This window comes from Cololabis saira, chromosome 4, assembly GCF_033807715.1.
Source record: "Cololabis saira isolate AMF1-May2022 chromosome 4, fColSai1.1, whole genome shotgun sequence".
NCBI classification, from domain to species: Eukaryota; Metazoa; Chordata; class Actinopteri; order Beloniformes; family Belonidae; genus Cololabis; species Cololabis saira.
The window spans coordinates 40,315,934-40,338,296 of record NC_084590.1 but is presented as its reverse complement, the minus strand read 5'-3'; the positions used below and the strand labels follow the sequence as shown (position 1 = coordinate 40,338,296).

General features: G+C 41.1%; 1 protein-coding gene across 11 annotated transcripts in view; it reads right to left on the bottom strand.

Annotated features, from left to right (window-relative positions):
• tenm4 (teneurin transmembrane protein 4) overlaps positions 1–22,363 on the bottom strand; it is a 204,000-nt gene that overhangs the window by 3,854 nt on the left and 177,783 nt on the right. For all 11 annotated transcript variants that reach the window (XM_061719775.1, XM_061719773.1, XM_061719774.1 and 8 more), the window contains 3 exons: positions 12,910–13,206; positions 7,607–9,221; positions 4,803–4,945 (listed from right to left, as the gene is read on the bottom strand). In XM_061719775.1, coding sequence (XP_061575759.1) covers positions 4,803–4,945; positions 7,607–9,221; positions 12,910–13,206 — 2,055 coding nt within the window. The remainder of the gene's footprint in view (positions 1–4,802; positions 4,946–7,606; positions 9,222–12,909; positions 13,207–22,363) is intronic.

Below are 22,363 nucleotides of genomic sequence, written 5' to 3'. Positions count from 1 at the left end.
ATATTGTGCTTTCATGCCATCACCCGAGATATGAGCTGCGAGCATGCTGAGTTTTTTGTCAAGCAGCAACGTTCAAAGTCTTCCTGACAGCTTTCTAATTCTGCGCCTTGGCTCTTCTGTCAGGGGGTTGAAACCGCCTTGGGGACGGGGCGGGGCCGACGAGAGTCTGACACAGAAACGCCGGTGGCGAGCGTGTCTGCGCCCTCTTTCACGCGACACCATGCGAGGCGAGGAGAGGGGACGTATGAGAAAAAGGAGGGTGTGGGGGGGGCAGAGGGGCTGCAGGGCTCGACCGGCGCCGTGGCCAGAGGGTACACTCAACACCATGCCACTCCATGTTTGTTAACTGTGCCAGTGAGTGACCTGGTCATTTGTTTTAGGGGCGGCGGGTTGGGGGGGGGTTGGCGACGTCGTCCACTTCACTGAAGCACCCTCCCGGGACTTTCCAGGGGAGCCATCATTCATGGTTGCAGTTCGGCCTCCAGCACGAGATAAAAGAAGAGATCAACCCTTCTGCCGCGCAGACCTCATCTGTCTGGGCCTCACAGCCTTTTTCAATCTCTGTGCAGATTCATCAACACGGGGAAAATGGACAGAGATGGAACGGCAGGTATTTTATTTCTCCTGGAAGAAATACATAAATAAAAGGAAACTAAACTAAACCACGACTAAAACCCATGTGCTGTATTATTTATGCAGATTTTTGAAAGAACCCGGCACTAACGGGGATAAACTAGGGCTGTGCGATTAATCGATTTTAAATCTAAATCGGATTTATTAATCACAATCGATGTTAAAAAAAGGAAAATCGGAAAATTGATTTTCCTTTCTTGCAGCTGTCTGCATTACAGACAGAGCTCGTCTAGTCATCTTTGTTTGGTCAAGAAAATTGTAAATGTTGTCACTTTACTAAACTCAAGGAGGATTAACAGTATCTTTCAATTGCACTTCATTCCCAATAGGGAAATTTGTTTGCTATTTTTCTTTAAAAATAAAGATAAAATATTTGAAACAATTTATTACATTGTCTTTTGTAGTTTTACCAAAAAAATCAAAATCGAAATCGAAAATCGGGTTTTCAGTGAAAAAAATCTGGATTTTATTTTTGTCCAAAATCGCCCAGCCCTAGGATAAACCTACATAAAACAATCTAAGACCATTTCAGAGGCAGGAAGTTCAGGATGAGAAATATGGGAAAATAATATTTTTCCATTATTTCCAACTTTACAATAAAACTGCCTACTTCTAATGTTTGTTTAATGCCAATTTCTTACAAACATGTTAATTACGCTATTCAAACCTTTACTTACTAGGTTTTCTTTCTCATTTAAGATATATTCCAGTTTATCACGGGGTTTCCCGGTTATATAATCCAGGGGCTGGCTTCTTCGATGAATTATTCAACCTAAAAATGATCTACGGGATTCAGCTAAAATCTAAAGGATAGCTCTAATTTCCAGTGTTGTGCATGAACGCGTTCAAATGAACGCGTTCATGCACACGTTCATTTCTGTGAGAACGTTGAACTGAACGCAACATATTTACACATAAAGAACTTGAACGTGAACTTGTTCATTCTGCAGATCATGAACTGGAATTTGAACTGTTCAGATTATGTGAGTTGCAGCTTCAGTGTTTAGGTCCAATTATTACGGAACATTTAAAATGCTCGACGAGCCCGGTGCAGTCTTTACGAATGTAGGCTGATTTATGGTTCCGCGTTACACCTACGTACGCGGCGTGCGGACCGTATGGTTTGCGTCGCCGCGTACCTTACGCTGTTAGTCTTCGCCGTCGATTTAACGCTGAACCATAAATCAGCCTTGACGGGTGAAGAGAGACGTTGCAGACGCAGCGTCAGCGAGCAGTCAGATGATGATCCTTATCATTATCTGCGGGAATTTTACACATCGTCTCCCAAAGAGTCTGACGGTAGGAAACTAACCTTTCTGTGAAAATTATGTCCACCTGCGCTGAGAAAACTAGTCCGAACGTCTGCCTCGTCAACTTCAAATTTGAAACGTCATGTGGAGTTAAAGCATCCGCCCAGTGGGAGAAAATATCTGCGAGTCCTTAACAATCAAAAAAGTTCCCAGAAAGACCAAGAGGTCTGATTTCCCAGTAACAGGTAGACAAATTGATAATGCACTACAATGTTGGAGATTTACAGCCTCTGAATAAAGTTGAAACGCCACTAGGCGTTTCATTCGTACTTCTCACCTAAAAATATTGAAATGAACTGAATTTGAACTAGTTCAAAATGAAAATGGTGAACTATGAACGTGAACTGTTCATTTTTAAACTATGTGAACTGAACTTTGAACTAGTTCATGAGAAGTATGAACTTGCACAACACTGCTAATTTCTCGTAACTGTGCTTTTGTGTGCTCCTCCTGTGCTGTCATAAACTACTAGAGATGCAAATGACATCTATGCCACACATCAGAATATCTAATGTTAAAATAACACAAATATTGTTTTCTAACTGTTAACATTTTTGACAAAACAGGAGTCTTTATGTTTGTATTTGAAAACAAAGCAAAACCTCATCAATCCTTTCATTTAAAACAAAATCATTACACATCTGCTGCTATAGCTGCCAACTTCTTCAGAAGTATGTATTTGTCGCCGGAGACGCTGAGTTTAGATTACACCGGCAGGATTTCGACATTTGTTTATAGGCGGCGGAGGAGTTTGAATGACTCACTGGATCCGTGTTTGCACAGCCACCGATCTGTATCCCTTAAAGACGCCTCATTGACATCACTTACTGTCTGTACCACCACATGTGGGCAGGGGTCAAACTGAGGCTTGTATTGACGACAGTGCCGGACCACAAAAATCCAGCTAGCTCAGGACCAGGATACGAGCTCAACAGCTGTACGTTGGAAAGAGGGTGTTGTATCTATCCTCTATAATCTACACTTTACTGATACATGTCTTAAGGTGTATCTGAACTGGAAATAGCTGGGATGCATTCTGAAACCATTTCAATATTGGCCATGTTGTACCTGGCGTGTATGTTTGTGCTGTCGGTGAGCTGAGGGATTTCTGAGGGTTGTCAGGCACAAGCAGTGCGGATGAATCAGTCCCGGGGGCTTTGACAGTAATCCCCACAAAGCACACTGTGCCAGATGAGGACATAACTGGGGTTTCTACCTCTGTAATTTTTGCACTCTTCACACATGATCAATGCGGATTCATTAGTATGTCTTTTCCTGTGTAATTAACCGCAGCGCTCCTGAATCAGTAATGTGTCAAGTAATTCCTTTATGCACATAAGGCAGAGCGGACAGCGGGTGCTGGTTTGGTAACAGGGCTTTTTCTATACATTAATCATCAAAACAATACAAATATGTGAAGGAAAAAAAAAAGAGAGAAAAACCTAAATCACACACTTTTACATCTATTATAAGAATTTCCTGCAAGATTTAATTCTGGTATTTTAATCAATGTTTGTTTTGACCAGAGGTGTCAAGTAACGAAGTACAAATACTTCGTTACCTTACTTAAGTAGAAATTTTCGTTATCTATACTTCACTGGAGTAATTATTTTTCAGACTACTTTTTACTTTTACTCCTTACATTTTCACGCAATTATCTGTACTTTTTACTCCTTACATTTTAAAAACAGCCTTGTTACTCTTTATTTCATTTCGGCCTTTAAAAAAAAACTATCCAGTTAAATTGCTCCATCCGGATAGAGTGAATTTGGTTGTGGTTGTTTCAGATGTTCTTGTCCAGTTTTGTTCTTACATCCGTTCCCTCAGATTCCTGCAACTAAACTTGGATGTACATTCCAATAAAGGTTAGGATAAATGATAACATGCCTCTGAAGTTTGACTTTTTGCACCATTACAATACTTATAGGCAACTAGTCATCATATCTCCTGCTCTCTGAAACACATGTTAATGCTCAATAGTACACATATATGCTTCTTTAATATATTTACATTATACTAAGATGCATTCATTTTCAATGGCTTTTGTCCTTAATGGCTTTTTTCCCCCTTATATTACTTTTACTTTTATACTTTAAGTAGTTTTGAAACCAGTACTTTTATACTTTTACTTGAGTAAAAAACTTGAGTTGATACTTCAACTTCTACAGGAGTATTTTTAAACTCTAGTATCTATACTTCTACCTGAGTAATGAATGTGAATACTTTTGGCACCTCTGGTTTTGACATATGCCCTCTTTATCATTGTGTTAGGTTGGACTGATCCAGTGCCACAGTCTGAGATAACCTCATATCATACCCTCCTAGTAGCCTTTGGGCTGATAAATACAGAAAAATAGCATCGTAGAAACAGGCACCTTGTGTGTTAAGGTAGCAGCCGAAGTGTCATGCAACATGAATCTGCCCCTTTGATGGGTGCCTTTCACTTGTCCCGCTGTAACCGAGCCCTCGGAAACAACAGGGAACTCTTCAATAATTCAGGTGAGTTGGGAGGAACTTAAAAGGGCTGATAAAAGCGAGAATCCGAGCATGTCTACTACTTCTCAGACCTTGGCCAACGGTGTAAAGCTGAGATGAAATCAATGGCCAGTGGTGGAGGGAATGGAGGGTGAATTTCCCTAATGGCAGGACAATTACAAGAGCTATTTAGCCTGACCCCATTCCCCAAGCCGAGGATGAGGGGCAGAGACCCTGCTCACTGGGCCATGTTTGGCCTGATAGCTGGCAGGTCCTCTGGGAATGTGGCTTCACAGAGTATGTTAATAATGTTAGACAGGAAAGGGGGGAAGGAGGAGACGCTGATCTGCAGCAGAATGTCAGCCGAGGCAGGTGAGAGACTACCTTGGTGCTGTCCCACTCCTGCGTCTTGATCTGGGTGTGGATCAGCTCGTAAGATGGCTCCATGGTATCCGTGCTCGGCTTGCGATAGCCGGGTATGACGTTGTACAACTGGAAGCCGAAGGTCACCAGCCAGCTGTTCACATCTGCAAGGAGAAGGTTAGGCCTGTGTTGAAAAGATCGATTCGCCGATTTTAAATCGATTCTCATATTAATTCCTAAAATTGATTCATATGTCTAAAGATCGATTTAAAAAAAATAAATAAATAATTTTTTTTTTCATCATTACAACTTTTGGTTTATGCCCAAAAAAGGAATATTTTGTTGGACATAACTGGTGCCATGTTTTTGCCTTTAAATGTGTTTAAAGGTATGAAAACATTAAAGTTTTCAGTTATAATTGCATAAATTGTCTATATTTATTTGCTTTTTATACTGTCTTGGGGTTACATTTGCATAAATGTTAAAAACCAAATTCTCATAAATGGGGAAAAAATAAAAGCGATTTCTTTTGTCCTCTGTTTGCTGCCCCGGATCTGTTTGATAATTCTGACCCACATGATGTTTCTGAAAGCAGTTCTATCAGCATTCTGGGAGCTGATTGGTCCTTACAGCATCATTAGCTGCCAATACTTGCTGTTGAATCTCAATATGATACTAGTAGTAATATTTTGCATAACTAAAGTCATATAATTCATGCAACAGCTGAAAAAACAGTTTTATTAACAGTAAGCCAGATCAATATCGGATCGAATCGGATTGAATCAAAGCGTGATAATCGATTGTGAATCTTAAGAATCGGAATCGAATCGATTCTTGATATTTGAATCGATCCCCAGCCCTAGAGAAGGTATCAGAGCAGGTGAAAAAGTGATGCAAAAAAATACCAATAGCATTTATAGATGAAGACAAACCATGAAGCTAAAAAAATGCAAAAAAAAAGCCACCAAGATATATTATACAGTCTACAGGTGTAGTTTTTGATTCCACCCCCTTAAATCAGCGTATATGAACGGAGCTGAAAAGGCTGCATCTCTGTGGTATTTGACTAAAGCATTAAATTAAAACTGTTGACTTTTGGGTGCTTAAATGACTGTCTCCTTGAGATATTACTCAGTTAGAAAGAGGCCCCTGATTTGTTTGTAAAAGTGTGCGGTCCATCCTAAACACATTAGGTGGTGGTGATAATTCACGTCCACTTCTGCAGGTGCCACACTAATGACACATAGCTGGGTGCCCGTAACAACATCGGAGTGTCTGCTGCGCTGATAATTACATCCTGTAATTTCATGTCACCAGAGACTTCATCACAAGGAATCTTGAATGCTCAGTGGGTTCATCTGGAGTAATGTATCTCTAATGAGTTGCTAAGAGAGGAAAGCGACAAGTCTGTGATTCAAATCCACGCAATTATGATAATGTGCTTCACATGGAAAAGTAAGCACCAACACTGTAGTTTTAGTAGCTGCTGCAATTCACATAACTACATTATCATTTGCTCGGAGTACAGGGACCGCTTGGGCTTTTTCCGAAAGCAGAACCAGATCAGTCTGAGACATTTGCAGAATTGTTGCTGTGACACTCGGGGCGCGGGTTTGTCACAGATTGGCGCTGCCGCATTGTGATAAAGCTTCTTTTTTTCTTAAATTATTCTAAATAAGAATTTGTTTCAGCATTTTAGCACAAAAAAAAGATAATTTGGTCTTTTAGTGAAAGGAATCAACTGGGGAGCAGCACTACAGCTTATCTACCGATCTGTCGAGCATTCAAACGCCAGTCACCCTTCAACGGTGAACTGTGACACTGAACGCCGTGCTGAATGGCACGCACTTAAATGGCCTTGTTGAATAAAGGTGGAACTTAAAAAAAGGTTGGATGCCACCTAATAAAAATCCGGATTTTAACTCTGTGGTGTTTACAGTTAAATGGATAAAGGATAAATGCATAAAAAACATACACATTTTCAAATTAATACAAGGTACAGTTCATATCGAAAAAAAAAAAAATCACATATGAATGAGATCTGACTGCTTTAGATAGAGAATATAAATTTAGTATCTTAACAATTTATTTTTCCTTAAAGAAAGTGAGTGTTTCTATGCATCCCTTGTCCTCTCCTCTCTGTGCCATTTACCTCCTGCCTACCAGAAACAACACTCCGTATTCCCGGGAAGAGTCTGAGCGTTCAACAGCAGAGAGGGCTTGGCTCTACAGCATTTTTTTTCCCCGCCTCTCTGAGCACTTTCAAAATGATCGCCACTGGGCACATGCACAAACATAAATGCACACTTGAACACGACCTGAGTGTCCCTTTGAGAGGCCTTTAAAAACATGCAGCAATCACAGAGCTCTTCAGTTTAATTTTGGCAGGCTTACTGTTAGAGAAAACATCAAATTTGAAGGAAAACCCTGAAATATTTGCTCGCTATAAGCGAGCTATAAACATGAAATGAAAGCTTGGATTTTGGTACCCATTCCTCCCTCTTCATGTCATTAAGGAGTTATATGCTTTAGCGATGGATTTAGTAGCACTTATCTGTGATGTAACGACTGCCATTTTCAAACTGTTGTGAACAATTGGTCGCATTTCTCAGAACTTGATTCCTGAACGCTTTCCTTGGCCATTATTGGAAGATTTATTTCAGAGAAAACCTTGCTTTTTGATATTGAACAATGAAGAAGCTATTTGCAGTTTCAGATTTGGTTTGACATTTGAAATGACATTCTCAACGTTTGACAAATAATGCTGAATATTTTCATGCAAAAGTCTCAACTCAGGATATCTTAAGCGTGATGAGAGAGCTTACCCGTCATGTAGCACTTAGTCTCCTCACTGTTGCTGAGAGGATTGTTATTCTTGAACATGTACAGGTTGAATGGCACGATGTGGTTGCTGTTGAGGCGTTTCCAGATCTCATGGTCTGGTGTCGTCCAGCGGCCGGCAAGGACGTCATAATCCCGTTTTCCCATGTGCACCAGTTTGCTGAGAGGCTCGTAGAGCCCTCCCTGGTAGCCGATCATGAGCTGGAAGCTGGGGTTGGTGTCGAGGTAAACCTCCCCAAACGCCGTGTGAAGGATCTGCTTGATCATGATGCCGGATCCACTGAACACGGCCAGCGGCGTGCCTATGTTATCGCACGCCACGTAGAACTCGTCTCCGCTGCTCAGCTCCATGGCGAACAAGTGTCCCTGGAGGTCGTAATACAGGGAGGTGATCTCCGAGCTGGAGTGATTGTACATGTGCGTGACCCGCGTGGGGCTGGACAAGTCCGCGTAGAAGAACTGCAGGTGGTGGCCCATGCTGCTCCTGCTGGAGACCCTCCTCCCCAGTCCGTCGTAACGATACTTGATACTCCATCCGGTCACTTTGTTGTACACCTTAGTCAGCAGGTTAGCCGAATTATACTCAAAGTAGTCGTTCCCGCGCTGCTTGAGAAAACCGTCCTCGTCCATCCTGTACTGGACATCCCCCAAGCGAGTGATGCGGTCCCTCATGTCGTAGCGTAAAGGAGTGAGGCGTGCACTGTTTCCAGGGCTGAGGAGGTGCAGGTTTCCGTTTAGGTCGTAGCTGTACCTCCACAGAGGTTTATCGTTGATGGAGACCACCTGGAGCTGACCGTCAGCATCGTACTCAAAGGTGTAGCGCGTCGTATTGGCGTAAGGCCCCACCTTTAGCTCCTTGGCCACCACGCGTCCCATGTTGTCGTACTGCACCATCATCCAGTACATCAGCGAGCGGAAAATCTCATACTGGACCTCCTTCACTCGGCCGTAGGCGTCGAAGTGTTTGGTGTGCGTCATCACCGCCGTGGTTATGATTTGATTTATGTCGTAATAGATGACTCCAAACTTGCCGAACTGCTCCGTTTTGCCGGACACGTCGTCGTATCGATACAAGTCAATCGGCAAGGGGGTTTCATTAATGACAGCCTGCATGCTGGTGACCCGGAAACTGTTGTCGTAGACGTAGTCAAATCTGGCATTGACCATGCCCTCTTCGCTGAACCTGAAGATCTGCCTGTCGATCAGCGGGCCGATTTGCCGGTAGCGGATGGTGCAGGTGAAGCCCTCGCTCTGCAGGTTGACGGTCTTCAACATTCCCGCGACCTCGTCGTAGGAGAAGCCGATGCGCGTGGTGTCGTAGAGAATCTCCAGCAGCTTGGAAAGCTTCCCGTATTTGTAGAGGACCTTGCGGCCGGTGCCCAGGTAGGAGGTCTGCAGCAACTGTCCCGTCTCACTGTAGTCTTGGAGCACGGAGGCGTTGCCCTCGGGGGGGTGGTAGGTGTTTCTGTAGTAGCCGATGGAGCGGAAGGTGTCCAGGGTCTGCCGTGCTACGTTGGGCATGGTCACCGAAGAGAGTCGATCATTTCTGTCGAATTCAAAGATGTACTGCCTTTGGCTGTAGAGCAGCAGCACCATGGACTGTAAGAGAAGAGGAAGCAGCGATCATTACAAACATGTTGACATGGTGCAAGTCTGTTTAAAAGCTTTGATGAAGACAACATAGATGGTGCGTTTGCTGTTTACAGGAGGCGAAGTCAACATAGAACTAATGTACTGTATTTTGCAGACCATTAGGTGCACTCCCCTCATTATAAGGCGCAATACCAATGAATGGGTTTATTTTCATACATAAGGTGCACCGGGTTAAAAACCGCATGATAAAACATACAGGACTGTCTCAGAAAATTAGAATATTGTGATTTTCTGTAATGCAAAAACAAAAATGTCATACATTCTGGATTCATTACAAATCAACTGAAATATTGCAAGCCTTTTATTATTTTAATATTGCTGATCATGGTTTACAGCTTAAGAAAACTCAAATATCCTATCTCAAAAAATGTGAATATTCTGGGAATCTTAATCTTAAACTGTAAGCCATAATCAGCAATATTAAAATAATAAAAGGCTTGCAATATTTCAGTTGATTTGTAATGAATCCAGAATGTATGACATTTTTGTTTTTTTTTAAATTGCATTACAGAAAATAAAGAACTTTATCAAATTTTCAAAGAAAGTCCTGTATATAAGGCTAAACAAAACAGTCTGGTGAGTCGAACTTTATTCAACTCGTTCACAATAACTCTGAATATCGTTCAGTTGTAATAAATACAGGAAAATAAACTCACATTTTAAATCATTCATTTTCTACAAATCCACAAATAAAAAATGGAGGAGGTAAGTGTATTACATCTTGTTCTCTAATTGGTTCATGGTTGCCAGCATGATGATTATACATTTGATTATAATTGGATTATGATATTGATTTGAAAATTGGGTTTAGTCTAAAAAGCTAACGTTGGCTTGATGTCTAATTATAGCAAGGTAACATGGACTAGATGTTGGAGGATGGTTGCTTGTCAGCGCTACATCATCTAACACTGGTGGATGGTTCGACAGTCAAGCTTAGCGGCTTCATCGCTACCAAAGTCGCACTAAAACATTTTGACAGATTTTTGAGCACAGTGTGCCACATAAAACTGGTTACAGGTCAGTGAGCACCTGATTATAGGGCACACGGCCAATTTTTGAGAAATACACCGCACCGCGTCCCTACGCTGTCGGCTACGCCGTCGTTTTAACGCAGAACCATAATTCAGGCGAAGCTGCAGTCTGTCTGCGCTGATACTGACACACCGGGTCGGAGCGGATTTAGTCATGATGTTTAACCTGAGTTTTGTGATTAATAAGCACGGGTTTTAATTATTTTTCGTTGGATCAATGTAGCAAATAAAATCGTTGGGACCATCCAGCTCCTCACCCATCAGATATGTGTTTCACGTGATCAGTTCAGGTAAAAACGGCAGTCAAACCAGCAAAATGTCATTTTGTTGGATGAAATATATTAATTCCTGATAGAATAAGTTTATTAGTGCACATCTCTGCTCCTGTACGCATGTGAATGAGTGTACGTTTGTGTCTACATGAAAGTACAATCTGCATTGAGAGTTCTCGCTTCGGGAATCCCGGTGTGTGATTGGACGACGCCTCGGCGTCGCCGCTGCTCATTTGCATAAAGTTCAGATTTTTCAACTTTCAAATTGACGCGCCGCGCCCGCCGGTCCCGCCGCCCCCGCCGCCTCTCGACGCCCGTTTTTCATAGACAATGAATGGCAGCCAGACGCCTATGACGCCCGTGACGCTTTCAGTGTGAACGCAGGGTAAGTTGTTGATGTTGGTTTAACTTTAAGATTGACTTCAGAGGTGTTACAAAACAAACTCCTTCTTGCTTTTGTAATCATGCAGTCTCTTAATCTGAACACAAATAAGGAAGCAGATTTTTCACAACCCAGCAAATCCTAAAACCTCAGCCCGTTTTGAACCAATGAATACATGATGCCTTTGAAAGAGTGGTCTCATTAGGGCACCCATCGTCACTTAGATGCTGCTGAAAACTTTCAAAAGTCTGTTAACAAGGTGACTGGCAGCTGTTATCATATGAAGACTTTAAGTTAAAGCATAACAGTTTGTCATCATGCCTTTAATTATTGAGAACAAAGTGAAATATCTCTCTGTTCTTTTCAGAGCTATTGCTGGTTGAACTTTGCCATCAGACGATGTGAGCAAAGTATAATGTCTACAGAGCAGAAGACACTTAATTACATTTTGGCGAATATCTGTCTATGCTGGAGTCTTCCAGTGTGTGCAGCACAAACATGACCTGAGAAAGAAAAACTCTTTTTTTAACTCCCACCTAAACTCACAAGTTTGTTATAACATCACACCTTTAAGGCTCAAAGTGATGTGAGAAAGAAAGTACACACTCTTTTAATTCAAAGGTTTTACATATCAAGATAATCGTAAAAATAAAAAATAAGGGTTTTAAATCTGGGAAACTACAACCTCAGATGAGCAACGATGCACGATTTAAAATTCAGAAACAAAGTGTGAAAAATGTAAATTTGTGTGAGGCGCCTCTAATCAAATGCCCTCCTGAATTTTCATTTATTGATCATAAGTAAGTGTGACTATGTCTGGAAAAGCAGAGGCGACAGCAGTTTTCTATTCACGAGTACTCAGGTGTGTGTTAACATAATGCTAATGAGGCAGGATATCATTAATGATCTGAGAAAAGCAACTGTTGCCGCCCCGCATTCGGGGGAAAAATGTTTTTTCTAGCATATTGGAACCCATAATTCAGGAGTGAGAAAGATTACTCGCAAATGGGAAAACATTGAAGACACTTGTCCATCTTCCCAGAAGTGGACATGCCAGCAAATCCTCTCCAAGGTCAAACTGTGCTTGGCACAGAAAAACGGAAAAAAAACAACAACGCATGAGCTACAGCTGTCTCTGCAGGCTTCACTTAGCACGTCAGCAGAAAGGATATAACCTCTCCAAAAGATCTGGCATAAGAGCTCTCGTATACATAAAATATCTACAGTACCCACACATAGGGCTGGGCGATATGGACCAAAAGTCATATCTCGATATTTTCTAGCTGAATGGCGATACTCGATATATATCGATATTTTTTCTGTGACATAATTGGGGTTTCCCCCAAAGCATTATAGCATAGCATCTCTGTTAGCTTCATTTTTTCTGAGGCAAACCCTTAAAAAAACTGTCAGTTTTAATAAAATGTCGTGCCAAATGTCACACAGGTACCTTTATTAACAGAGGTCTGCACAATATCAAAATGTATAAAACAAATGAAATAAAAATAAACTGCCTGCATATATAGAATAAAAATGCTTCTTGAATAAAATAAAACAAATATCCTTTTCCTGCATAACAATTACATTAAAATACACTGTGCAATTAATACAATGTAGACAGTAACAGGCAGACTTTTCCACTGAGGTTGACAGTTGTGCAAATAACAAAACATTTGTGCAAATCTCAAATAAAACATTCAAGTCAATTTGTCACAAAATAAGCTATATCAAAATCATTAAAAAAAAAAAAAAAAAAAAAAAAATTAATAATCAATATAAACGATATTGTCTCGTACCATATCGCGTTTGAAAATATATCGATATATATTAAAATCTCGATATATCGCCCAGCCCTACCCACACATATACACATAGGCATGTTTAGTGGTTGAAAGGAGATGCTCTGTTAAGAAAATGTTAAACACTATGACAGCTCCAACATTACGTACCTTTTCAAGATAAGTGTAGCTCCAAGATTTACCATCAGCAAAGATCTGGGAGATGATTCTGCCGTTTTGGTCGTACTCCATGCGTACGGACATGGTACCTCTCTGGATACCTGCCACATGACCTCCGGATGAGTAGGTGACATTGACTCCATTCAGACGATTGCTCGGCGCCCACAGAGTGGGCCGACCGGTGTCATCGTACCGGATCCGTAAAGTAAACTTCCTGTGGTCATCGTAGACCTTCTCCGTCCTGGTGATTCGATCAAAGTCCAGTGATAGCAAGTTCCTATTATGGACCTATTGGAGAAGAAAAAAGGTTTCATTTAAATATTGCAACTCCAACAAGAAGGAATCGCACATGCTTTTTGACGTTTTTGGTGTGAACTTAGGGGGAGCTGTTCATCAAAAAGTGATTATTCAATCATTTTTCTTTTCTTTGAATTTCAGCGGAGGAGCTTTATCTCAAGACTGCAGGAGCTGTTGAAAGAATGACAGCTGAAGAATGAACGCATTTCTTTGTTCAAATATTCAGCAGTTGTTGTGGTATTATATATCTGTTCAACCTGAGAGCCACATTGGTCATTAAAGGTTTTTTTATTGCTCACTCTAAACAATAGGTGCAGATGACTGCCATTTATTTAACCACTTCTGCAAATTGCAAAAGAATAAAAGTAATCCGCTCTTCAGAAATGAGTGTTTGAGCACTATTTAAAGGAGCTTGAGGCCGGATTGTGGCAAGATTTATGAAAAAAATCCGTATACGTTTTAAGTTTTCTAGTAATAATGTCAGATGAAGCGTTCCAAACCAAAAAGAATGAGCCCTCTAGTGTATCTCTCCGTTGCCTTGAACAGGCTGTGTGCTGCAAAATGTGCTGCAATTCGGTCCCGAATTTCCCGCGCTGGGCTGCGGATGTGACGTCACATGACGCTGCATGTGCGTTCTCCCCGTTCTCCCGTGCCGGCTTCACTGTTGGCTGCAGTACCCCCAATGGCCGTCGTGGTGAAGGGTGGCGCTAGAGAGTCTCATTTCTTAAAAGGAGCCTCATGCTCCTTTAAATGATGCACACACGGCGCTTTCGGCTAAAAACATAGCTCTCTGGCCACACCATGACCAGAGCAGAGGGCATCGCGTTAGGAGGCAGCTCCTCTCCTGTGGCAAAGACAACATTTGGACTCGTACCATTAAGTCAGTAGTCATCAGAAGCTATAGAAGAAAATTAAATCAGATAAAGAAGAAATAAGGATTAACTGCCTGTCAGAGACATTTGAATACAAAACGATCTAAACTATTGTTCTACATCTGGGACAACGGAAAATGAGCTTATAGAGGTTTCTGGTTGTAATTAAACTATACCTTTAATTCAGCATTCATCTGATTAATATAATTTCCCCTCGGTGATTAATACTGTAAAGAGTTTTTGCACTGAATGGATTTAATCAAATCCTGTGTTATTCATCGTACGTTTTCCTTATTAATCTCCGGGTTTTATCTACAGGTGTGCTATCATTTGGCTCAGTAAAGTGCTTGGCAAGGCTTAAAAACATCTTAGTGTGGCTCAGAAAGCTGCTCCTGGCTAGCTTCCAGAAACATCCCATCGAGCCGGTCACAGAGGACTTGCTGAGCAACCTCACTTTTCATTGCGTTGAGAAATGCGTGCTTAAGTCTCTCATCTGTGAAGGGACAATTACACCAGAGGCAATTAATGCAACTGATACCTCATTGAGAGGATTACTTTAAGTAAAACCAACAGAATCATGAGCAGCAGGAATCCATGGGCAGTTGGCACAAGTAATTTGAGCACCCAGACGGACGGACGGACGGGGGGGTAGGGTCCCTTGAAATGATGTAGAAATAAAGCATGCTGTCACTTCTTTTTCTTTCGTTTAAAAAAAAAACAAAAAAAATGGTAAACTTCACTTAAATGATCACCTTTTAGTCTAAAATAAAGTTGCTGGGCATAAAAGGGTGAGACCCCTCGACTCTTTCATGAGACAACGTGCCAAATGCTTTGGACTCTATTTTAGGCCGAGGAGGCCTGATGTCTGTTCAGAAAAGTTCCTCATGCCAAAGTTTGGCTTGTGAAAGACTTCTGTCGTAAAAAGAGGGGGGAAAAAAAATACATCAGACAGCAGTGATCCTAGTGGTCCCATGAGAATGGAAACCCACTCAAGGGGAATGATTTCAAATTGGACGTCACCTCTAAAGGAAATTTCTCAAAGAAAGAAAATGTGTGGAGACGACCAGGGCGGCCGTTGCTGCACAGCAGACCTGCAGTGGTCGTTTTCCAAATGTGCACAAAACATCATAGGCAGATCTAATCTGCAAATCAACATTTTTGTGTCAAATGACAACTTCAATCTGTCATTTTGCGAGTGAAGTCTTTTATTACGCTGCATGATTCATTTATTTCACGCCAAACAGCAGCTTTGTTTCATCTCCTGGATGCAATCAATGGAAACACATTGCGGCTTTATATTTGAAATTCAGATCTCTTTTAAACAAGCAGCTACTATGATCACTAAAATGCAACTACACAACTACACAAACATCAGCTTTGTCTCTGTTTTCTAATCGATGTTCAAGTGGATGAAGGTCTCTGCCATGGAGCCGAGGCTGCCAGACGGGTTCAGTCACGGCGATGACTTCAACTAGGAAGTAGGAATGGGCGATATTTTACCGTTCACAATATACCGTCAAAAAAATTCCTCACGGTAAGAATTTGTCATCTCGCGGTAAAAACGATAAATTCCCGTTGATGACGTTTTTGTGTAAAACTGATTTATGGTTCTGTGTTAAATCCACACAGTACGTACGTGAAGAAAGGAAGGAAGGAAGGAAGGAAGGAAGGAAGGAAGGAAGGAAGGAAGGAAGAAGGAAGGAAGGATAGAGCAGGAGGAAGGAAGGAAGGAAGGAAGGAAGGAAGGAAAGAAGGAAGGAAGGAAGGAAGGAAGGAAGGAAGGAAGGAAAAAAAGAAGGAAGGAAGGAAGGAAGGAAGGAAGGAAGGAAGGAAGGAAGGAAGGAAGGAAAAAAAGAAGGAAGGAAGGAAGGAAGGAAGGAGAGAGCAGGAGGAAGGAAGGAAGGAAGGAAGGAAGGAAGGGAAAAAAGAAGGAAGGAAGGAAGGAAGGAAGGAAGGAAAAAAGAAGGAAGGAAGGAGAGAGCAGGAGGAAGGAAGGAAGGAAGTAAGGAAGGAAGGAGAGAGCAGGAGGAAGGAAGGAAGGAAGGAAGGAAGGGAAAAAAGAAGGAAGGAAGGAAGGAAGGAAGGAAGGAAGGAAGGAAGAAGGAAGGAAGGAAGGAAGGAAAGAAGGAAGGAAGGAAGGAAGGAAGGAAAAAAAGAAGGAAGGAAGGAAGGAAGGAAGGAAGGAAGGAAGGAAAAAAAGAAGGAAGGAAGGAAGGAAGGAAGGAAGGAAGGAAGGAAGGAAGGAAGGAAGGAAGGAGAGAGCAGGAGGAAGGAAGGAAGGAAGTAAGGAAGGAAGGAGAGAGCAGGAGGAAGGAAGGAAGGAAGGAAGGAAGGGAAAAAAGAAGGAAGGAAGGAAGGAAGGAAGGAAGGAAGGAAGGAAGGAAGGAAGGAAGGAAAAAAGAAGGAAGGAAAGAGAGAGCAGGAGGAAGGAAGGAAGTAAGGAAGGAAGGAAGGAGAGAGCAGGAGGAAGGAAGGAAGGAAGGAAGGAAGGAAGGAAGGAAGGGAAAAAAGAAGGAAGGAAGGAAGGAAGGAAGGAAGGAAGGAGAGAGCAGGAGGAAAGAAGGAAGGAAGGAAGGAAGGAAGGAAGGAAGGAGAGAGCAGGAGGAAAGAAGGAAGGAAGGAAGGGAAAAAGAACGATAAATTCCCATTGATGACGTTTAGTAGTATTTAGTATCTTTTAGAGCAGTGATTTGGCTCCAAAGACTGAATGTGGTGATAGATTTATAGTTACAAAGGTGGAGTTGAATTGGTATTTTTTTAATCGTCATTTTTATCGTTATCGGGATAAATGCCACAAATTATCGTGATACATTTTTTAGTCCATACCGCCCATCCCTACTAGGAAGTTTTGTCTCCATGGAGGGATACAGTCATTGTGAAATCATAAAGGGAGGCTGTGAGAGGGAGCTCCAGTAATATGTGACACCATAGATGGGGAAAAGTGGAGACCAGAAATGACTTGTTTGGCTTTGCTGGATGAAACCTGCAGCGCAATAAACACATGCATGTGTACGTCCGCTCTGTTACAAGGACGTTCAGGAAACAGTGACCGGAACAGCGAACGAATCTGCTGCGTCTTCTCTTCCCACCACAACAAAATAACTGTGAAGTTAGAGCTACACACTTGTCTGTGTTGTTTGTCACGAATCCCTCTGCTCTGTATTGCAAACCCCGCCCGCTTGGACGCCGCCACATTCTCACCCAGCCACCCACATACTGTAATATCACTTGACATGTCACTCAAGGTCGCTCAATGATTCCAGTTTTGTTCAGCCCCCTCTGTTCTTGCCATTAGGCTGCTCCCGTTTCACTATCTCACCCCTGGGGCCGTTGTCTGTAACATACATTAGATGCTCTCACTTTCAAAGGGACAACAAGGCCATTAAATGAGCAGCCAATGACAGACGAAGTGGCACCTCCCTATTAGCCGCGTCGCCTTCTGGAGAATGTGGCAGACAACTTAACCTAAGTTGCTATTTGCTTTACACAGGAAGGAAAAACAATCCAGGCAGGGGCATCTTTTTCCACATTAGTGCACCATCTGTGAATAATGGCCAGTTGCTGGTCATTCTGCACACTTTACTCTGTGTAAAAAACACGTTAAATATTCTGTGTCATCTTTGCTTTTTAATGTGTTTAAGGCTATTTACCATTTTCAGTATTTTAACCCAAATTATTCAGTAATTCACAAGCTGTACTTACTGAGAGCTGCTGTTCTTATGGAGTTTCAACACATTGAATATATTAAAGGGAAAATTTCAAAATCACTCGCAATCCTGTATAAATCCAGAAATATACTGAATTCCAAGGCCTTGCATTTGATTTACTACTCATTGATTTTTCCCTATTTATCTTACTGTGTGGAATTGTGGGGATCCACCTTTAAAACCACCTTAAATTCAATAATAAAACTTCAAAAACGAGCCATACGTATCATCAATAAGGCTGATTACTACGCTCACACAGAGCCACTTTTTCTAAATTCTCATGTTATTAAATTTTATGATTTGTTTTATTTTAAAATCATGCAAATTATGTTTAAAGCAAAATCAAAAATGCTCCCTGACCCAATACAGAAGTTCTTTTCAATTCAGGAGACTCGTTACAATCTTAGAGGTGTCTGCAATTTCACAGTACAAATAGCTAAAAAAGGTATGAAAAGGAGATGTGTCTCCATCACTGGAGTTAAATTCTGGAATGATACCAACATAAATTTAAAAACATGTCATTCTTTTGTTGTATTTAAGAAAATGGTTTGTAAAGCTATTTTTGAAGCTTATAAGTGCAATTGACCATCTGTAAATGTTTCTTTGCCTTTTGTTGTTTCTTTGCTTTTCTATTCTCCTTTTGGTTTTCTGGAGGTCGGTAGCCAAAAATAGAAAGTTGGTACTATAGGATAGGCTTTTATAAGCATTTTGCTTCAGCCTATGCCTTTTCAGTTATTGTTCAACACATTTTTTTTGTTTTGTATGAAATGTTAATGCTGTGTACAATGTTTTTTTGGTGTTGTTTTTGTGTTGCAATGAGTGAATAAACGTCATTCATTCATTCATTCAGTTTTACTCTTTATGTCAAATTTTGTTCTCACAAAGAGATGCAAACAAAATATAAGGATTTGACTGACAGGCTTAGGTGTGGCTGAGCAGATGATAGAGGATCTGAGGAGGCAGGTTTAAGCTGCTTCCACTCACTTTTTAGCTATGTAAAGCTCCAAATTGAAAGTAAAATTGATGCTGAAGTGTTTCTGACGTGTCATCATACGCCTTTGAAGCCAACCTAATTCTCCCACTTTTTCCTGACTTCCACTTTTGAATAAACAAAAGAAGATAGGAGGCCCACATAAATGTCACGGCTAGGCTGAGCAAACACAATTTTGCTAGATTATGCTGGCAGATAAAAAAAAAAAAAGCAACCCCTAAACAAAACAAAACAGCCATTTGAAACTAAACAAGAAGTGAACTGAAAGGCGTCTGGAATTAAAATCTCATTCAGTTGAGCTGCGGGCATGGTTTTAAATGTTGAAATCCAGCGCGGCAGCTCTGATGCAGGGCGTCATCTCACTGGAAGAGCAACATGCTTGAGTCCAATAAAATTCAAAGTAGCGACAGAGAGGGATTTGATAGACCCCAGGCAAGCCTATTCCATGTTTCCAGTGCGAGTGCCTGCGGTGTTATGAGATCTGTTGATTAAGAGTTATTTTCGCCAGTCTCATGCATACCATGCATGTCCCCGGGATCACGGACACGTATTTCTACTACTGATTGTGTATTACACTCTGTAAATTGTTGAATTGGAAATGTCCTTGCACCTTGTGCATGGGTCACCTGCTGTGACATCATCTTCCACATCTGAAAATGCAGCCCTTGGAAATCCTTTTAACTGAAGCCAAGCATGCTCAGATTTGCCAGGTGGACAAGCGTCACAGCTGAGGTGTGTTTCTGTTTCGTTGTCAAAGTGATGGAAGAACAAATCTTTTTTGTAATCTCATACAGCGATGCATCCATATTCAGTATCTCTTTGTAGATTTTTTTCCCAATGACGGTTATATTCAGTGATGACATTTTTTTTCCTCCAAATCTTCAGGCTTTAGATTTATAACGATGTCACAGCTTCATCGTTTTTCTGCTATTTACATAGAAAATGATCTTTCACTGAATCCTCTTTTCATCTCAATGTATTTACATCTAAATGAACCCGGCTCAGAACAGTTTTTCCTCCACTTCGTTGCTGAGGGCGATCATGTGTGTTGGCTCGCTACGGAGAGCGACAAACCTTTAGTTAGAACACAAGTGAGAGCTGGACTGAAAAGTACAATTTTGAGAGGTTTATGAGTGAACCTGGAGGGCTCTGTCTCCTCTTGATCCCCTTCTACTCCTTTCAGACCTCTCTGGTCTTTTTGGTCTTCCTGCCCAAACAAAAGGGACTCACTTTGAGAAGAAATGGGCTCAGAATCAATATCACTTTGAGTACTTTTGTGCTGACCTCGGGATGAAAGTGTAGAGCGAGTTATCTGTGAACTTCGCCGCTGCTGTGTCACTTGTCTTGAGTTTTCATTTCTTTTGCTGTTCACAATGTTTTCCTTCCTTGTAGTCACCGAGGTATTTCTTTTATTTTCACATCTACAGAGTTAAGTTTAAGATGTTTAAGAGAGCAACTTGGCCTACGGACCAGACATAATCCTCTTTTTTTTTTTTTTTACAGATTTGATGATTTTCCAGCTCTTTTATATAGTCTAGCTCAGGGGTCGGCAACCCAAAATGTTGAAAGAGCCATATTGGAGCAAAAACACAAAAAACAAATATGTCTGGAGCCGCAAAGAATGAAAAGTCTTGTATAAACCTTAGAATGAAGACAACACATTTTGTATTTATCTATATTAGTTATAACTGGGGGAATATTTTTTTTTTCATTGTGCACTTCGAGAAAAAAGTCGAAATGTTGAGAAAAAAGTCGAAATGTTGAGAAAAAAGTTGAAATGTCGAGAAAAAGTCAAAATGTTGAGAAAAAAGTCAAAATGTCGAGATTAATGTTGAAGTACAATCTTGAGAAAAAAGTCGAAAATGTCGAGAAAAAAGTCGAAATGTTGAGAAAAAAGTCAAAATTTCGAGAAAAAAGTCGAAATGTCAAGAAAAGTCGAAATGTTGAGAAAAAAGTTGAAATGTGGAGATTAAAAAGGAAAGGAAAAAGGAAGAAAAAAAGAGAAATAAAAAGAAAAAAAAGAAGAAAAAGATAAAAAAAGAGAAAAAAAATTAAAAAAGGAAAAAATAGAAAAAAGAAACAAAAAAAAGGAAAAAAGAAAAAAGGAAGAAAAAAAGGAAAAAAAAAGGTCAAACATTTTTGAAAAAGCTCCAGGAGCCACTAGGACAGCACTAAAGAGCCACATGCGGCTCTAGAGCCGCGGGTTGCCGACCCCTGGTCTAGCTCCTTCTCTCTTTATTATTTTGTCTTCTCAGTTATTTATACGTTCAAATCAATTTATCATTTGTTGAGGATGTTTTCCTATTTTTTCCACTACCTCTGCCTCATCCATGACAAATGAGAGACACTTGTTTACGTGGAAGCCTCTGGAAAAAGCGCTGTTGTTTTTAGTATTCAGACAAAGCAGCTACGTGCCCCGGCAAGCAACGTTTCTCTTTTTTCAGCTCTGCTAATTGGATCAGCACACACTTTTTTTGATATTCCTTTTTCAAACATCTCCTCAAAGGCAGGTCGCGTTAATAGCATAACCTCGTTTTCTTGGGACGTGAATACCGATTTTGTAGTTAATAAAGCTCTGCTCGTGTTTTTTTATATGCCCCCATGTGCTCCCAGATATCCAGCACCGGAGTCCTCTGTGTTCCAACCGCAAACAAATACACTGAGATAACACAACCTTTTAAGGATTAGTTTAACAGAGTAGATGAATGCAGCAAAAATCAGGGCTGCTGCTACATTTGTAACGTACAGGAAACAAATTGTACCTTTTTAAAGATGCCGTAAGTCTCCACTTCCTTGCGATGTGTAAAAGTTCAATATACCACACAAGTTGCATGTTTGGTGTGACTCAGCTCTGCTCTCGTGTTTATCACTCGGCATCCAAGTGAGCTGCTGATGCAAACAATCCTCTCTAAATAAAAAGACTGTTTACATACAAGTGTCAACTAAATCTGAATTTGAACTTTTAAAGACGCCTGGGAAGAAGGGGATGAATCACGTTGCTGGAACTTGATTTTGAGCAAATGCAGTATGCTTTATAGTGCCACCAGAGGGTCGTTGTATGTGTTATGTTACACATGTGCAATAATGACACGTAGTCTATAACCAGGGATAAATCGAGTCGTCATTTTAAATATAAATATGTCAGAACTTCTCTCAGCGTGAACAATTATTGTGGCGTACAAGTTTTAGATTATTTGGATTTTGGGAGTCAACATAACAAATGTAGGAGTTCAGCTAGTGAAACGTTTAGGCGTTAGAGCTGTATAACACGGGATAGTTGATCAAGTTTCAGACAACGTTTCAGGGCTTTCTCACGCCGTAAAACCATGCTCTAAATAAAAAGACTGTTTACATACAAGTGTCAACTAAATCTGAATTTGAACTTTTAAATGCCGCCTGGGAAGAAGGGGATGAATCACGTTGCTATAACTTGCAAATAACGAGCAGATGCAGTATGCTGTGTAGTGCCATCAGAGGGTGGTGGCAGGCCAGCTGACAGTCCTGCCGGGGCCCCGGACAAAATAATCTAAGATGGGCCCCCCTGCGCCCGGATCTCTCCTTCTCCTTCTTCCTCTCCT